Source organism: Psittacula echo (genome assembly GCF_963264785.1).
Source record: "Psittacula echo genome assembly, chromosome: 6".
NCBI lineage: Eukaryota > Metazoa > Chordata > Aves > Psittaciformes > Psittacidae > Psittacula > Psittacula echo.
Window position 1 is genome coordinate 8106684 of NC_137743.1, and position 19254 is coordinate 8125937.

A 19254-nucleotide genomic window follows, 5' to 3' on the forward strand; every position below is an offset into this window, starting at 1 on the left:
TCCAGCACTTTAGAAGATCCTGTTCCTTGTTACTTTGCCAAGTATTAACCCCTTAGATTGCCATTTTCCATATCAGTTGTCTGCCTTGGTCTGGAAGTCCATTAATATTCAATTGGCTCAACTGCTTCTGAAAGTGAAATGGAAGAGATTTTTTTCAACGAGAATCAAGTCGATTGGAAAAGACATTTAAAATCATCCATAATCTTCCTATGTCACAGAAACAGGTACCGCAAAACAAGGCAACCTTTTTGTGCTTCAGAACAAGAACCTTGGCAGTAGTATATTATGAACGTGTGTTTGGCTATCTTTAGAAAGAAGCAATCAACATGTGGTTTAATAATGAATGCAGTTGCCTGTGTGATCTTAAGTTGGCTCCTGTTTGAGCTGTGTTATGATTATGTCTGACAGCATAAACAGATTTTCCACTAAGGCCTTGTTAAGAAAATGTTTTCTGGTAAGTGTTTGTTTCCCATGCTGAAAATACACATATATAGGGCGAGGAGGAGCATTACTGTGAGTTTCTTGTTCTTCCATTCTGCTTTTTCTTATGATGGAGCACTGAGGAGAAGACAAGAATGCTCACAGCTGTGTCTGTGCTTCCTACTGTCTGACCTTGTCCTGCCATGCCCTCCCAATTCCTGCTGCTGGGTGTTCATGTATTCAGTGTTCTTATTTATTTCTTTATCCATTCTGTGAATCAAGCTTTGGGTTGCTTTTGCCTTAATACTTTTGTGCTTCTTGGGTCTTCCTGAAGATACCTTCACAATCTTGGTAGGATAGGATAGTTTTATTCACCATTTTACTGGGAAAATGCTTTGATGGAGATAAGATACTTGGGGGTTGGGATAGTCTGCTTTATTTTTGACAACTTTAAACTTTTACAGCGTTTGGGGCATTTAAAACACAAAATCCATCAACTTCAGGTGGGTAGAGAGCGCAATGCGGAGAACTCAACATCTGCAGATGTGTCTTCAGAGTTTCAGGTGTCCAGGAAATTAGGCACAGGATTCAATTCCAGTTGAACTGGCTTGTCTTGCTTCAGAGAGCATTCTGTGCGAGAAATGGGGATTTAATCGACTTCTCCGCGGTTGTGCTCAGATGGCTTAAACAGGTCCCTAATTCAAAAGGGGGAAAATATCCCCTACAAAGAGGCATTCATGGACTCTGATTGACAATAGATAGGCTGTTCATTTTGAAGATTTGGGGTTTTTCTCAGTAGTGTTCTTGGATAATTACTTGATTTCTTTTCTTCTGTACAATATTTATTACATGCATACACTTGGTTTGAAAATTTCAGTGTTTGTTGTGCATGGCTTGCTTCAGGGAACCTGTATCCTTATCAAAGGCAGAGTATGATTATGTCCTTTAAAAGTGATATGACTAACTGCAAAATGTATTGAATTATCTGAAATGAAAATTACGGTCTTCTTTTCTTGGATGTGAATAAAACCACTTGCTTTTGGTATTATAAGGATTGAAATTAGTGTTGTTGGAAGGCGAAAAGTAGTCTGTGCAATCTGCCACCACATTGTTTCCCTCATGATACACTCTTTTTCCTGCTGCTCCAAACATTAGTATCACTTACTGAAGCTCTTTCACTTGTTGGATAGGCGATGGGAAGGTGGAGATCCAGGCGTATCCAATCAGAAGACACCTACCACTATCCTCCTTACACCAGAGAGGAAGTTTCATAGCTTTGGGTATGCAGCGAGAGATTTCTACCATGACTTGGATCCCACTGAATCAAAGCACTGGTTGTATTTCGAAAAGTTTAAGATGAAGCTACATACCACTGGTGTAAGTAATAACCAATTCTCTTGAATAATTGTGAATTTGCAGCTCGGATTACCTTCCTGTGAACAGTACTAGATTTCTGCCTAAAGATTGTCTACTAGATGTGAAGCAGTTCTATATCCATGTTTAGAGAGTAAATAAAATAAAGTCAGTTACTATTATGATTCATTTTGCTTCTCGCTGCATTTGGCAAGTGTATTTTGCCAGCCTTGTTTTTAGATCTTAGAAGTTCAGTATCTGCTTTGCTTAGATCTTCATGTCCTAATTTGCCTGGGTGAAATTCATAGCTGTCGAGGGAGTCTGCGTGAAGTTGGTTTGTTTTATAACTCTAGTCAGAAAACAGAAGAGCCATCCAGAACTCTAGTGCAGAGGAGCAAATTTACCCTGAGTTCATTGTCAAAACTGCAAGTGCAAGTCATATTGCTAATTTGACATTATTCCTGCTGATTATATTTTTGCCTTTAATCCATTCTAGAGTTTTGGGACTTGGCCAGTACTTTCTGTAATGAGGTGTTTTCTGGTTTCATGTGTTGGTGGGAAGCCAAAAATCTATGCTTTTAACTCTTGGATTAAATATCTTGCATATGCAGCTTTGTTGCAATTAATTACAGATACATTATTGTAATTCTTTAATATTCAGTCCATATTTCTTTCTCTGCTCGCAGTTATCTGTAGATATGGTAGGTGTTAAAAAACAAAGTCTAAAATAAGCAGCAGATGTCATGCTGCAGGAAATTCAAGTGATGAGTTAGATCCTCTTCAGAACAATTCTGTCACTTTTTCCTAACCAGGTGGATAATGAAGAATTCCCTTTCCTCAAGCAGTGGGAATTAATTTCATGTTTTCTTTTTCCTTTCAATAACTTCCACTTATTTTCTTTCATGTAGAATCTTACCATGGAGACAGACCTGACAGCTGCAAATGGCAAAAAAGTCAAAGCACTTGAGATATTTGCTTACGCTCTGCAATACTTTAAGGAACAGGCATTAAAGGTAGGGTAATGCTGCCTTATCTAGATTTGCTGTATTTATAACTTGTATAAATGTGAGCTTAGCCCTTCTAACCTTGCCAAGCTCTGTATTTGATGTAAACAAAGTAAGGAAGCTGTCGAAACTCCAGACCAGCCGTGAGCTCTGAAGATCTCACAATAGCCTGAAGTGATTTCCCCTCGCACAGGGGAAGCTTGATTCACTGATAGCAAGTGCATCACTGTGTTGCACAGCTCTGAATATTTTCTTACTGGCTTAAATATTTCCCACTGCTTTTTTTTTTTTTTTTAATGGAAAAAATATTGATTTGAAAAGACAATGAAAAAGTGCAGGTGCTGAAGCACAGGAATAAGTTTGAGGCTGTGTCCTGTCCTCATCTCCTATACTTCTGTTGCAACAACACGTTGTTCTGTGTTCACACAAGGTTCTATCTCATGACAGCAGAGTAGAGGGGCAGGATCGCCTCCTTTGTGACCAGCAGATCTCAGTTTTGATGTCCCCATCGTAAGGAGGACGTGGAGCTCCTGGAGCAAGTCCAGAGGAGGCCACCAGGATGATCAGGGGACTGGAGCACCTCCCGTATGAAGACAGGCTGAGAAAGTTGGGGCTGTTGAGCCTGGAGAAGAGAAGGCTGCGTGGAGACCTCATAGCAGCCTTCCAGTATCTGAAGGGGGCCTACAAGGATGCTGGGGATGGACTATTCATCAGGAACTGTAGCAATAGGACAAGAGGTGATGGGTTCAGACTGAAACAGGGGAAGTTCAGGTTGAATATAAGGAAGAAGTTCTTTACCGTGAGGGAGGTATGGCACTGGAACAAGTGTAAAGCAAGAGAGACATCTGTTCAGAGTTTAATTTGTAAATTCATACTGTGTTCTGATGGACTGCCTTCATTTATGTTGCTTTTCTCCTTTCTCCCTTTTTTCCCCCTGCTGTGGCTGGTGTGGCTTTTTATTTTCCCTTTCCCATTTGAAATATTGAAATACTCATTTCTTGTGATATTCTTCTTGGGACACAAGGTTGTTTTGCATATTCTTCTGTAAAATATATGTCCCCAGGAAACAGTTTTTGAGATTTAAAATCTCATATAAACAGTCAAACTTAAGTTAAGTACACACTGGCTTCAAATGCACCACTGTAATGTCCATGTAAGCAAGTTGCTGAGTCAAATCAGTATATTCATCCCAGCAAGCATTGTTTAAAATAGCCTTGTTAAAATGTAACCTACTTTTTTGGATGGGTTTAACTTATTTTCTGTGAGATTTCTTTAAGGCAACAGGGAAACGTTCTTGGCATTACAACTCCAGTTCCTCATCTTGTCAGAGACTTAATTGGATTTTGGAATTGATCATGGAGTCACAGACTTGAGCCCATGCATAGTCTGGGGAAATTCTTAGTGAATGCTGTTGGGTTCCATGTATATGCTGTGCTGCCTGTTCAAGGCTACATCCTTTCTTGATGTTAATAAATCCCTGTGATTTATGTGTGCATGCTGAAACTAATTGGACGAGCGATGTAAATGAACTGTTACTTTACGCCATAATCTGTCCATATGTGTGCCCTGTGCAATATCTTCACTATGGACTGTAGCGATAGGACAAGGGGTAATGGGTTTAAACTTAAACAGGGGAAGTTCAGGTTAGATATAAGGAAGAAGTTCTTTACTGTAAGGGTGGTGAGGCACTGGAATGGGTTGCCCAGGGAAGCTGTGAATGCTCCATCCCTGGTGGTGTTCAAGGCCAGGTTGGATGAGGCCTTGGGTGGCATGGTTTAGTGTGGGGTGTCCCTGCCCATGGCATGGGGGTTGGAACTGGATGATCTTAAGGTCCTTTCCAACCCTAACTATTCTATGATTCTATATAAAGGTAGCACTTTTCCAGCTGGTATTTTTGAATTGCAGCATATCTAAACAAACACAACACCTTGGCACAGCACATGCAGGAAGAGTTTTTTACATTCTAAAGGCCTGTTGTTCACCTTTCTGAACCTTTCCCTGTTTGGATGGAGATTTAGATAGGACATATGGTAATGGCATTTTGCTTGGAACCTTTCCCAAAACATGTCAGTATATCACCTAACTCGCAAATGCAGTACAGACTTTCCTCTTTTTAAGGGGAAAAAAAGGGACAATAAAAGAACTAAACTGGTCTTGAATGTTTGCTTAGAGCAAAATTTTCAAGGAGCAAGCAGTTATTTTTTTAAAGGGTTTAACTCTAACTTCCTCTTGTTAACCGACTTGTAAAAAGTTGATTTAAAGGTAAGTGCTGTATAAAGAAGTCATTGAAAAACCCAGATTGTAAAGCATAATGTTCATCAGTGATACCTCAAATATATTTCTGTGTATTAATCCAGGTGCAAGTGTGAATTCTTCAAGTGAAAAGCAAATCCCACACTGTGACTAAGAGTGTACATAAATGTTCTGTAACATTCAGCAGTGCTGGAGCTGCTTTTGGAAAAACTAACTTTTCTACTTCGTGTTAAGCAGTAAACTTTTCTATAGGCCTCCTTGAGAAGGCATCAACCCTAATCCTGGCTTTTGGCACGGTAAAGCGTTCTTGACAGGCTGGCAATAATTCTGATTTGTAGAGTGGATGGAAGAGGAAAAGAGTTGAAAGTTACTGTTACCAGAGCCAGCAGAAAAGAATGTTTTCTTATGAAGTGGACACCCATCATTTTGCATTGACCTCTGGTTTCATTTTATGTAGGAGCTCAGCGACCAAGGAGGCTCAGACTTTGAAAACACTGAAGTGAGATGGGTCATTACAGTGCCTGCTATTTGGAAGCAACCTGCAAAGCAGTTTATGAGACAAGCTGCCTACAAGGTAAGGTTACAGGCTGAATGTAGAAAAGGTCCTTTAAAGACATAGTTGATAGGCTAAATGATAAGCTTTATTTGGGACAATTAGCTCTGGTTTAAACTTGTATACAAATGATCTAAAAAAGAGACTAGTAACACTAAAGAGGAGTTAACTCTACTGAGCGGTAGCCTTGAGTAAGACATGTTTACCTCTTAAATGACTTTTTCTTTCTATTTACTTTTATATATTGGTGTCCCTCATTCTGATGTTTTAGTCTTCTTGTGCACTCTGTTCCTACTGAATTTGGTGCACATGAAAGTGATGCAGTTTTGAGACCCAAGGGAAAGCTGATTTTAAAGTACTGCACACAGTTTGGTTTTGTTATTTTCTTTAGGTCATCACAGACTTTTAAAGTAAAATAAAAATAAAGAATAAGGAAGAGGAGGGGAAGCAAAGAACGTCCTCAGTGGGACTTTTTTCCCAGTTCCCATTTTCCCACAGTAGGAATGAAAGGATTGTGAACCGGATAGTCTGGATATAAAACTAAATTCAAATGTTATTTGCACCAGTAAGAGGTTTATCTGCATTTTAACTCTTTCCCCCTAAACCTCCCCAAATATGTGCACTTTCCATATGCATGTCCTTTACTTCAAATTCAGTTTGTGTCTTTAACACACGAGATGCACACATTCCTCTTTTCATCAGGATACTCATTTTCTGTTTTGATTTCTATTTATTTACTTTGGTCAGAGACTTGCGTAACCCACTGGCAGCAGCGATGTGATGCACGTTATGTAAAATACCTCTAGTAGATCATGAGTGATTTGCAGAGTGCTCCTGGGAAGCACCCAGATTTTTCTGACTCTGTTTCTAACTATCTCTAATGTTGAGCAACATTTTTCTTAACAGTCTTTATTGTGGGATTGCTAATGCTAGTGCCAGAAGCAAAACACTCTTAAAGTTCTGATGGAAGGACACGGTTTTAGGTAAATCTGAAACACTAGAGACCCATTCATTATCTCTGTATATTGTTGTCTGCCTGCTGTCTGTGTGCATGTGTGCTCGTGAACTGGGAGCTGTGTAAGGAGCAGGGCAGGGTAAAGTAGATCTCTTGGCATTTCTCATTTGTGGCACAATGGAATGTCGTTAATTAGTGTCTGTGTCTGTGGTTGTGTCTGTGATCGTTGTACTTGTATCGGCAAGCTTGATAAACAGCAAGGACTGACAAGGCTTTTAACTCGGGGTGTGTGATCACTTGCAGGAAGACAGGAGTTTAGGGAGGCAATTGATGTTTATTTGACACATGGTTCATCTTTTCAAAGTAATGGGGATGAAGAAAGAAGTGCAGAACATGGAGAATTCTGCATTGCCATCCAGTCTTTCAGATTCCTATGGCTGGATCCAACATGTTCCTCAAACCAGTATGTACAGATGGATCAGAAGTTGCAGCTCTTGTTGGTGGCTATTGGAACGTGCAAGCATCTTGAAAATGAGAGCTTGTCCTTAGAGTAATTGGGGCATCAAGTGAAGTGTGAAAAGGCAGTGGCAGAAACTTTGCTACTGGAAATACACTGACTTACAAGCAGTAGTCTAAGATGAGTTAACTAGTGGGAAGTGTTAATGAGTTGTGGAAATGAGTCATCTGTAGCAAGTGATGTAGCACTAGCACAAAAATACTGATGACTTCAGTCATTGGTTCAAAATGTAAAGCCCAGCCTTTCTGGAATGGGTAAATAGTTGTCTAGGCAAAGCTAAATATTGCATGGAATTAATGAAGTCCATTAAAAAGTGTTGTAGATCTGCTTCTGCAGTCTACATCCATTAGCTTTTGTACAGCCTACAGTCTCAGTGCACCTCTGATATCTCCTTGTTCTGTCTTGCCTTAAACAAAACATTGCTAGCCTGGAACTCAATCTGTCCAAGTGCTCCTGTGATGTCCCCTTCCAGCTGCTGTCTCATCGGAATGAGTAATCTGGGTGTTCCCTTCAGCTCACAGTTCCTCCTCCCTCTTTCCACCCAGCCTATCAAAATCCTGCTGGTTCTGTCTGCATAACAGCTTTTCCTCTCTGTACATACTGCTGAGCTTTCACCAAAGCTGTCACTGATTTTACATCTTGGTTACTGCAGCATCATTTCCTTGGCTTTGTAATCTGGCCTATTTCGTATCTCGTCAGAGTATTGCTGCTAAAGGGTTTTGTAGCCTCGTGTTTGACAGGGAATCAACCTGCATTTGACTCCTTCATCTGTGTCAATTCAGACATAAGCTGCATGTCCTGAACATGAACATCTGTAGTGTTAACTCATTTTCCTCCTCTGAAACACTCTTTAAAATGCTGCTTTTATTCATGCCTGCAAAAACTTGACTGTGATGAATTTGCTAATGTATGAAAACTGTTCCTCATTGCTTCTTGCTGTTACTCGGCCTGCCCCATCTGTATTCATCTGTTGTGCTTTCTATCTCATTAACTCTTTTGATACTTGAGTTGTTACCGCTTCAAAGCAGGTATTTGTTCTCATTTGTCTTGCTCTCTGGGGCTTCCTGCGTGTCTAAGTTGGGTAGGCTTTAGAGAGCTGCATGACTTTGCATCTTCACTTTGCTGAATCAGAATTGCTTTATTCCTGAATAACAGTCCACAGATGCTTCTTCCCACCCCTCATGCTCAATTCTTATATGTCCAGAGATAGTTCTAAAGCTGTGCCACACTTGTTGAGGTCTGGTTCACTCAGAAAGAGCTCTGTGACCGGAGCAGAGAGCAATCTTTGTAGGACCTACTTTGTCTTAAGTTTCTTTTCTCGAATCTGCTGGGATTAATGTGCATTGAATCTATGTTTGTTACATCCTGAAGAATGACTCTTGGGATGCATTAGACAGGTTTGCAATTGTCCCCACCATAAAATGTAAGGCATCCTAAACAGCATTAACTTTTCTTGTTTCTGTGTCCTAGTTGTTCCGCTTACAATTCTTTGCTTTGATGTAGTTCTGTCAGAAGTGCTGTATTTGCCAGTAGTAGAAGGAATCCCATTCTCATGAAGAACTCACATCGTGAGTAATTAATTGCTCATCTGTTTTCTTATTGTGGAGACCTTGGCAGTGTGGTCTGGTTGGACAGCATGGGGTGAACTCCATCCTGCTCCTGTGGCTGGGACCTGCCCTTGTTCCTGTCCTTGCAGAAGCAGTGAAATGCAGCTACCAGCACTGGGCCTGGGGTTTAGACCCCAACATGGAAAGATGATTTAGGGGTTGAGGCAAGCCACTTCCTGCTCCTGAAAGCGGCCTGGCACTTAGAGCCTCATCACGATGGTGTGCTAACATGGACACAAACCCAGGATCCCACCTCTGTACCATCTGAGGTCCTCCTGACACAAGAAAATTCAGTGTTCTGTCAGTCTTGTATTACTGATGACAAAAAGCACTTTGCTGTCTTAATACATTACTATGAGAAGCACTTTTAATTCCTTATCCAGATGAAATTCAGGCACTGTACATTGTTTATTAGAGGAGCAAAGGATCCAATGCTCTTGGCAGTGTGTTTCTTTTTAGTAAAAGCATTCTTCTAGCTCATCTTTCAGTTCACATTCTTTGGGTGCTGTAAGTGCAGAGCAGAATCTGCAGGCTGGAATTCCTTGAGCATGCCAGTAGGAATAAAGTTTTAAGGAAGAGTCTGGAATGTAGCGGGAGTATGTGAATGCAGAAGCTATAAAATAAGAAAGTAAAAGATGGCATACCAGATGCACTCAGGGCAGAGCAAAGGGAAGGGAAAAAATAGTGCATTGCTATTTAGCTTGCCTTAAATATTCTGTAGGCTTACAAACGTCAGTCACCTGGTCTGCTTCGAGATGTTGAGAGTTCTTTTCTTTTTAATATGAGCTGTTGATTTCGAAATGGAGTTCTAGAGCTCTGAAGTACATTTATCTTTCAATTACACATAGCTAATAAAATCATTTGCATGGTAAGCTTGTATAATTAAACAGAGGCTGTCTAGGTTATAGGATTAAGCATGTGAGCCTGGAATTCCAGAGGCTTTCTTTAACGAGCTCTTATGCTGAATACGTATTAATTTTTTCACATCAGTTCATGATAGAATTGATGATGAGATTTATTTAACACATTGTGTTCCAGGGTTACATTACGTTACATTGATCAGTACCAGCCCGCTCTGTAGAAACCTTCATAGAAAAGTAAACAATTTTAGTGAAAGAGTAATGTGACAGCACATGAAATTCCTTGCTAATAAAAAAGTGATGTGAAGTGTGCTTGATTTTTACCAAGATGACCAAAAAGACTTAGCCAGATTGGCATCTGTGCAGCTGAGCTACACTTATTCCTTTATAAATATATTCTTTGGTACATAAACCACAGACAACTGAAACTTATTTTTCTAGGCACAATGCAGCAAACTTCTGCCTTGTCTGCTTCCACTACTCTCAAAGAAATCACGAGCTTCCCAGTGCTTCTTAATGCCTTTTTGTGTAGTTTATAGCAGAAATACATTAACCATCCTGATTATTTATAGGTTCTGGGCTTCTCTTGAGTCCATGCTTCCACTTTGGTGATACTAAGATCTTTTTAATCGTAAGGATTAAAATTAAGTGATATGTTAGCTCCTTCTGCATCTTGTCACTATGTTTAATTAGGGAAGGATAACTAATTGAGGAGTGAAGATTACAAAGTGGGAACTCAACACAGTGGGAAATGGTGTACTAATTGATCTCAGTTTACACATTTTGATTACCCAGGCAGGCTCACATGAAAGCAGAAGCAGTTGACAAAGCCATCTGCTAATCGCGTTCAGTACGTTTCTGTTTGTCCACTTCCGTGGCACAAGTTGGATTATTTGGTGGTTTTCTTTTTATCTTGCTAAGAAAGTAAAATACAAAAAAAACCCTAGAAGATTTAACTACAAAGAGAAAAGAAATGCAAGCTGTAAGTGGAACCATATGAAAAAGAAAGCCCAAGGTACAAAATCAGGTGCAACTAGCAGAAAATAGCAAGTATACAGTTTTCTCAGTGAAACTGCTCTCAGTCAGGGCCATTTCTCTCACTTTAATAAATCAGCCTGAGCCATAAGGACCTACAATGAGGATATTTTGAAACAAAGGGAAGGGGGGAGCCTGAGACGTGAGGAGGATACTTAAATAGGAGGAGAGTCAGGCTTTGCTGTTGTGGTAACCGGCACATGCCCATGGTACAAAAAGCATTTCAAGAATACCATAACATGAAAAATTTAAAAGCTTATGAGAATTTAATGGCTTCATTTTTCTAATGCAAGCTACTCATAAAACTTGCAGCTAATGTCCTCCTGCACCTTAGGGCATATAACGTAATGCAGCAAAAACTTCTTGGTAATGCCACTTGGAGCTAAGCTTTCCTTTACTGCACGAGTGTGATCTGTGGCAACAGTCACTTGGGAATGAGCTGCAGCAGCATTACCCTGGTTGGAAATCTGGTCTCAGTGCTGCTGTGGTCCCATTTACCATCAACCTGTCAGTGAATATAATCTCTCCCTTAGTATATTATCATTCGGCAATATTTGAGTCAGCTTTAGTGATGCTAATCTGGATTTATTTATGGTCCCTGTGAAAATTTTGGAGGAGTGAAAGGGCAAGGACACAACAAAACAAGCAATTTGGAGATTTCTTTTTTGTGCAAAGAAAGAAGTTGGTGATTTCTGAGTCTTGTGGCTGTTCCTTACCTGGTAAGAGATCCAAGAGTCTTCCACTTACAAAACTGGGATTACTTCTGAGACCAAAATGTGATACACTAGATGTGATGTCCTAAGTAAGGTCTGCTGTGATTACTGGTATTCTTTTTCTGTCTCACAAATAAAAGAAATCCTTTTCTCTCTCATGATGACCCAGAAAGCATGTGCCATGCCTCTGTGTAGCAAGAAGTTGTGGTTCACAAAAGCTTTTTGAGGAATAGGCACAGGTAAATGCAAAACCTTCTCCATGCATTGTAAACAAAAGTGGGTTTAGTGCTGCATTGTGATTGATAGGCCGTGGTCATAATTGAGATGTTTCCTTCCTTACGTTCCACTTTCTTTCCTCAAGGCCTGCTCTTCCCTGCATGCTACAATACTATTTTCCAAGCCATTCTGCTCAGACATCTGCTCTTGGATTCATCCAGCTCACTGTTTTAACCTGTGAGTGTTGAACTACAGAACTCTTTCCTAGAAAAGTGAAGTATAATTGGAAGGGGAGATTTTTAGATTTAAAGCAGGAATAATGCTCTCAACATGCCATAAAGAGAAAGTAGGACTTCAGTATCTCTGTTTCTGTCTGGAAAGCAGCCACTTCCGGAGGTTCAGTTCCAGTGGGTATTTTCCAGAGGCAGTGGAGAGCAGGCAGTACCTAGTGGGGGTATGTAAGTCCTCATTTTCTGTCTTAGTAAGGACAGCAAAATCTTTTACACTGGGAGGCATTCAGGGCAGACTGCCATACAGTGCAAAATGGCAACTGAATTTTCACACCACTCTTCCCAATAGCTGGCAAGCTGAAATAGTTTCCATTGAAAGTGTTCCATGGATGCACCTCTTGGTGATGCAGGTTCTCATACAGGGCAGAAGAGGAGAAAGCAAGGGGCTTGCCACAGGGATATAGGCTCTATGGCCGCACCAGAAAGCATTCAGACAGCAGTGTGTTTGGAGCTTTGGATGCTGTCTTGGGCTGCTGGGAGATGTGGCAGCCCTTCCCCATCTCTGCTCAGTCTGTTCAAAACAGATGTGAACTCTCAGGGAGACAGCACCACTCCTGTGGCTGGTGCACATCTGAGCTCATGAGCTTGCTGTGTGCTGATGTGCACAAAGAGGGGAATCAGAGACTGAGGGGGTAGAACAGGCAGTGATATGTGGCAGTTCCTCCTGACCCTCTTTCCACACCCTCCCACAGGTGCAGCACATACATTTTCCTACGCTTCTCTCTTTGATTTCGACCTCTCACCTTTGCCAAGACAGAACATTGATTCTTTCCTTCCACATTAGCCCTCAGGTCTACATGGCCCCTTAAAACCCTGAAATCATCTCCGTGGTCAGTTCAGCATGAACAGTCTTTTCCTTTGAGAAATAAGCAAATGACCAACAGTTCTTAAAATTTAAAGGTGTATTTTTTCAGTGAAAGGATAACTTCAGAATAAACAGCTGGCTTACATTTCTGGGTGATTTCTGACAGGTATAAACCAGCTCAAGATTGTCCCAAGGACCTTTTCCTTTGAGTCATAGACCATGTGTACTAGTTTTAGGGTAGGGTGGTGGTTTGAGCTAAGACCAGTGAAAGGACTTGCTCTAACTGTGTGAGGAGGCTTAACAGAGAGAAGCTTTTGTTACCATTGTTGTTTTCTGCAAGAAACCACATTTACCTTAGCATTTGGACTAGAAGTCTAATCTTAATCCATTTAACATAATTTAGATAGTCAATACTATATTCTTTCAGTATTCTGCTAGTGTCACATCTAGGAATTTGGCAATATTTCCTCTTCTCTGCCTTCTCAGTGCTCCTACTACACAGGAGAACTTCATGTTTCATAGTGTTGGAAGGGACCTTAAAGCTCATCTAGTTCCAGCCCCCCTGCCATGGGCAGGGACACCTTCCACTAGACCAGGTAACTCAAAGCCCTGTCTAAATATTTCCCTGAGTAATACTTCATAGACCTCAGGAGCTCTTGAAATTATCTGCTTCTTTTCCTTCTCTGGCTTCCTTTATGCATTTTAGGAGTTTCAAAGTTTGTATTATATCTTACCTTTGGTAAATTATATTGTTTGTAGATTTAACAAGGGAAATTATAATACAAAATCCAGAAGACCTGATGAGTATGGGGTTTAATAATAGAATCAAATAGTGCTGATAGTCCGGAAGAATTCCAGGTTCAGGTTGAAAATACAAAGAATACATTATAAAAATATTGTATAAGATATGAGGTATAGAAACGCACAGGTAAAAGCAATCTGAACTCTAAGCTGGGTAACAGCAACCCCAGGAAAAAAGAAATTGAGGCAGTTTGACCATGCTTAGCAAAGGCATTTATCTCAATAAGACAGCCTAGCCAGCCCTAACAGATTGGTTTATCTAATCAGTGACCACACAAATGCGGAAGTTCTGGCTGTAGCCAGTGCACAAAATTCATTATTAGGAGAGCGCTGGAAGTAAAAGTCACACTTCATTACAGTTCCAGGTGCCACATTTATCTTCTTGCTCTTCAGAATGGGATAATGCCGTGGTTTCTAAACAGCCACTGGGAGGGAGCAATGTACTTGTATTTCTTCTCATAGGAGCAGCTTTATTGATAGGTTAGTAATCAGAAGTGAAATACCAAATGGATTCTGCTTTGGTCCAAACCAGCCTTCTAAATAGCATGATCAGGTATGTGTATGATGGAGATAGCCAGCTTAATTATTCAGAGTCCAAGCACCCCCATTCCAATGAACTTCAGCAATAGTTCCCATGTAAACCTTGGTATTGAGTAGGATACTCAGAAACTGGTGCATTTGCTTTACTGGATTGTTTCAGGAAGTTTGGTCTAAGTGAGTTGCAAAACGGGAAGCTTGTATCGGAACTGAAAGCAGAATTGAGCTTCAAGTTCAGGTTGCATTCTCATGCTTTTAAGCACAAGACAAAGTTTCCTCTACAACCAAACACAGTAAAGTGAATTAAGTAGGAATTGAATTTCCATCTCTGACAAAACACTGGACTGAGGGAGATATTTTTGATGCAGTTGGTATTAATGTTTTAAACTTGTGCATCCTTGATGCATTAAGCTAATTGCTTTCTCTCTATTAAATCACTTTTTAAAGTGACCGATGGTGATGGCTGATGTTTAAGGCTAAAGGACTGTTTAGAACTGTTGTGTTTTCATATTTTCAGATTTTAAAAGTATAACTTTCAGAATAAAAGTAAAGTGTACTGTGACCAATGTTTCCTTTTGATCCCAAGACACTGAAAGTTCTAATTGCAAAGATGACTGAGCTCTGTATTGAAACTAGTGAGGCCCTGGATAGGCAGGCTTTTTGCAGTGAGTCTGGTACTGGTGTCATACTGTCAGATATGATGATGCAGGCAGGGTTTTGACACAGAATTCGCAAAGACTAGAAATGAGAAAGCATGTAGGTCTTTGACATTTGGGAAACCTTCTTATGGTCCTTCTCAATGTATAATGTCTGCACCATTTTAGAATTGTGGAAGCATTAATTTGAAGCATTTGTTGGAGATAATCTAGTCTGACCTTCCATTTGAAGCAGGGTTATTGCAACTCCAGGTCAGCAGTGGCTATGCTTAGCCAAGTTTTAACCATCTCTCTAGGCATCTGGCCTAGTGTTGCATCACCTTCCTAGTAAAAAGGAGTTTTCATAATACCAAGTTGAAGCTCTCCAAGCTGCAATGTGTGGCTATTGCCCCTTGTTATATCTCCTGGCAAGACTGGGAAAAGCTGTGTTCTGTTCTCCTTGTAACTGCTCTTCAGATAGCTGCAGGCACTATTAGAATGCTTCTTGGCTGCCTCTTCACCAGACTGAAATGCAGCTCCCTCAGTCTCTCCTTACAGAGGATGTTCTCTAGCAGTCCTCCTCAAGCCTTCTCTGCTTTCTTCATGTCTGTCTTGAACTGAGGGGAGCAGAAGTGTTCAGTTGATAACCTTTACAGAGCTCAATCTGTAGCCATTACTCATGGAAATTAGCAGTCATGAATACTTAGACTGAGAAGTAACCAGGAAGTAAGTGCTGTAGTAGAGGGCTGTTATTCTAGTGGTTTCTTTGGAATTAACAATAATAATAACTGACATGGTAATTACATATTTTCATCCCAGCTTTTTGAAGTTGGTATCCAAAATTTCTTCCACCATAAACCTAAATCTAACTATAAATAAAATGCTAATCCAAACCTCTTGCCCCTTCAACATATACATTCATGCACAAACTCTTAAAGGGGAGTAGTAGTGTTGCTATTAACTGAAATTAATGTATATCTTGTTGTGCACCCAGCTATATGGGTGCAAGTGTGAGGTCCCTTATTATCATCTACGCTGATTTAGTGCAGGTTAGAGGATTTCACCTAAAAACTCCCTTCACAGGAGTTCATAGCTTGTGAGTTCCACCTCTGAAGTGTGAGCTGCAGCAAGTTCAGCCTATGTGAAGGCTGTAGGAAGGCTGTGAACTTTCTGGGGGTTAGTTACTTGTATGAGCTTCTGGCATGGGCAAGCCCTGGGGATTCAGAAAGCACTGCAAAGCCCACGCTCTGGTATTTTGAAAGCAAGGGAAAAGTGTATAACTATTTGGCAACAGTATGTATTTCATCTTGGCAGAAGGGAAGATATCTGGAGTCTCAGAGAGGTCTCAGGATAATCCCCAAATCCTAAGAACAATTTAAAGGCTGATTTTTACATTGTGATCCATCCCTCTATGTCTTTCATGCGACTTAATCACTTATGCTAGTGCAAAGTGGCTAAATGAAAACTGTTACAGTGGTCTCAGCTTCCAGTGTTGCGCGCCTTCCATTAAACCAATGGCTTTTCCACCTTTCCTCTTTCATAACTTATATTTCCCTTGTCTGCAAAATGAAGTTACTACTATCTGAAATTTCATGTGTGCTCTCAAGCAGTTTTCTTATGGAGAGATGAGTGCCTTTGTGCTGTCACTTACCGGTACAGATGGGGAAGCTGTGACACTAAAGGAATTCTGCAGCTGTGATAATTATCCACTCTATCCTCACTTGTGAAATGCAAAATACCAGTGGCACCTGATCAGAATCAGATGAAAGACAGCCTGTGACACAACTCTCATTTTAGCTCAACAGGCAACAATAGTGTGATAATGTATGTGTTTATGTATATCTGTTATGTATATGCTTGTATGTATAGCAAATGTTACTGAAGAGAAAGCAAAAACCTCCTGTTTCTGTCAAGCAGAGTGCTTTTATGACACTGTTGATGTCAGATCTTGCAGGGTCAGCCACCACCCGAACATTACATTGCTGGATGTAAAAAGAAAAAAGGAGAAATGAAAAAGGAAGATGTTAATTCTCAGTTTTCACCTAGGATCTTAAATCCTGAGGATGATGTTTTGAAAGGAAGGGAGCACCCAGCAGCTCTTCTTCCTGCCTTTGACAAAATCGGCTTCTTCCCTGTGGTCACTAAGAGCAATTTGGGTGCCTTTAAATTCATGTTTGTTTTGTGGCTGTTGGGCAATTTGAAGAATCTGCCTTTGAAGAGATAAGTGGCCTGACCTAAATGGACTGCCTGAATAAACCCTGTGGTATTAATTCATGATACTTATTATACTGCAGTACTCGTCATCTGCTGAAGACTAACGGCACACATACAATCCTAGAATGGTTAGGGTTGGAAAAGACCTTAACATCACTGTGTATGTGATGGCATAGTGATTTTCAGGCATTTGTTGTGAAGGCTTCTTAAGTCTCAGGGTGGAAAATACAGCAAAACTGTGCTTTTCATGCAGCTTTGTGGTATCTGCTAGCCCCACTCCCTGCCAGCCCTGCTTCCCCTTACGCACCTCTTTGTGATAATGTGGAGAGTCTTTTCCCGTGTTGCTCATCTTCTTTCCTGGCATGTGCTGCCTCCATAATTAGATCTCAGTCGTTTATTTGTGACATCCCAGTTTGATGCCATGGAAGTGGAGAAAGTGCTCGCTAGCAGAAAAGGAGGAGGATTAGAGGAGCTCACTTACCAAGGCACTAAGTGGATGTGTTATCATGAATCTGTTAACACAATGAACTGATTAGTTTAAACAGTGTAAATTTCACAAGGCACTTAATTTCCAACTGCTGTTTCGTGCTGCCTTGATTCAGTCACACAATACTTTCTTCATGCGGGCTGCACAGTGCTTAACTTGCAATCATAGCTTTCCTATTGTTACTGATTATAATAAATATCTTGGATGATAGAAAAATGTTGATATTAATTCACAGCTTGTTACTTTGACTGAATGCTGTTGTCCCACAGGGCTTCATTTCCTAATGAACCACATTATCTTTCATAGACTCCAACTTCTAAATCTTATCTTCTGCCTACGAAAGTGGCTTTAGTGGTAACACAGGTTTAAAAGGTTCTTCATACCATGCAGAAGAATGCATCATTACACTCATCTGGTCTGCAGCATTGGTTCAGAAGTGATTAAAGCGATGCAGTTGGTGGAGGTGGCAGACTGTAAAAGCAGAATGGGAGCTCAAGGCTGTGATGGAGCTGTCTCTTCAGCTTCTGCACATGCACAAATTGAAGCTTGCTGTTTGGTTGGGACAAGGAACTGAAGTTCTGGGGTTGTGGAGTGGATTCCTATCTCATTGTGGGTTCCTGTGCAACGTTAGCCAAGGCTTTTAGTCTCTGTGCCTTGTTTTTCCAACTGTCTAATAAGGGTGGTTCTTGCGTGTGTTTATCTGTTTAGTCTATTTATGCTACATTTTTGTATCTGGAAATGCCTTATTAATTGTGAATGCAGTGCCTGTGGCACTGACACAGTACTGAATCAGGTCATAGACACCTTCAGAATTTATCAAAGCAGTACCTTAGCATTCATCCAATTAGAACTCATTCTTAGTTTGTTTCTCTTTCTGAAAGATCCAGTTTAACTGCCATGAAAGTAATATGGTGTATGACTCTATACTTAGTTTACAAAATGTTTTCCTTCAGTGCTTTTCAATGCATAAAGAACAAGAGCACTAGTATACCTATTCTACAGGTAGGTAATCTGAGCTAGTAAGAAGTATAGAGTCTGCCAAGAGCATCTCACTGGTTAATAGTGCAACGGAAAGTAAAATCCGCTTCTCCTGAGTATATGCACAGTTTTAATCCAGAGAAGGTGCACTCTTCAGTATTTGTGAATATATGTTGGAATAATTCACTTATTCCATTTGACCCTGAAAGTGATGTAGCAAGTATTACTAGGAGAAAACCCCAAAGTAAAAAGGGTCTCAATCAGATTCTTTTTCTCCAGTTCAGAAAACTGGCCTGAACTACCCTATGGACCAAAGGGCAATCAAGGGGTCAGAGTGGCCTCTGTGCTCTTCTTGCAGCAGCGGAGATCACCACTCTGCAAGTTAATGTGAGCATTAGCACTGACGTAGACGCAGCTGCAGTTTGCTGTGGCCCTGACTAGATTCTAGTGAAATAGGGGTACACACCGGAATGCCTGCACAGGTCTGATTAATGCTGAACCTGTGTAGTGCTCCTTTGTACCTCCATTATTTCCAGTATGTGCTGTCTGTTAAATATTTCTCTTGTACTTATTGGACCTTTTTTAGGGGCTGTGTTAAGATTAATGTATATTTTCACCATATTTTTGTCATAAGGAAAATGCTGATTTTATAATATTAAATACAGCTGTACCTTAACAAGGGGAGGTTTTTCTGCCTATGTCAACATGACACAGAGGTGCGAGAGCCATCATTAGATGTTAGGAAAAAATTCATCACTATGAGCGTGCTGAGGCGCTGGCACAGGGTGCCCAGAGAAGCTGTGGCTGCCCCATCCCTGGCAGTGTTCAAGGCCAGGTTGGACACAGGGGCTTGGAGCAACCTGCTCTAGTGGAAGGTGTCCCTGCCCGTGGCAGGGGTTGGAACTGAATGAGCTTTAAGGTCCTTTCTAACCCAAACCAATCTATGATGATACGGTTCTATGAATCTAATCCTATATAAGCTTGGGGTAAAATGCACCTCATCCTTTATTTCATTTGTTTA

At 40.7% G+C, this 19254-nt stretch overlaps 1 protein-coding gene across 1 annotated transcript in view; it reads left to right on the plus strand.

Annotated features, from left to right (window-relative positions):
* HSPA12A (heat shock protein family A (Hsp70) member 12A) overlaps nt 1–19254 on the plus strand; it is a gene marked incomplete at both ends in the record, with an annotated part of 58067 nt that overhangs the window by 24808 nt on the left and 14005 nt on the right. The window contains 3 exons of the mRNA XM_080621126.1: nt 1611–1797; nt 2682–2786; nt 5488–5604. Of these exons, the coding sequence (XP_080477252.1) occupies nt 1611–1797; nt 2682–2786; nt 5488–5604 (409 nt within the window). The remainder of the gene's footprint in view (nt 1–1610; nt 1798–2681; nt 2787–5487; nt 5605–19254) is intronic.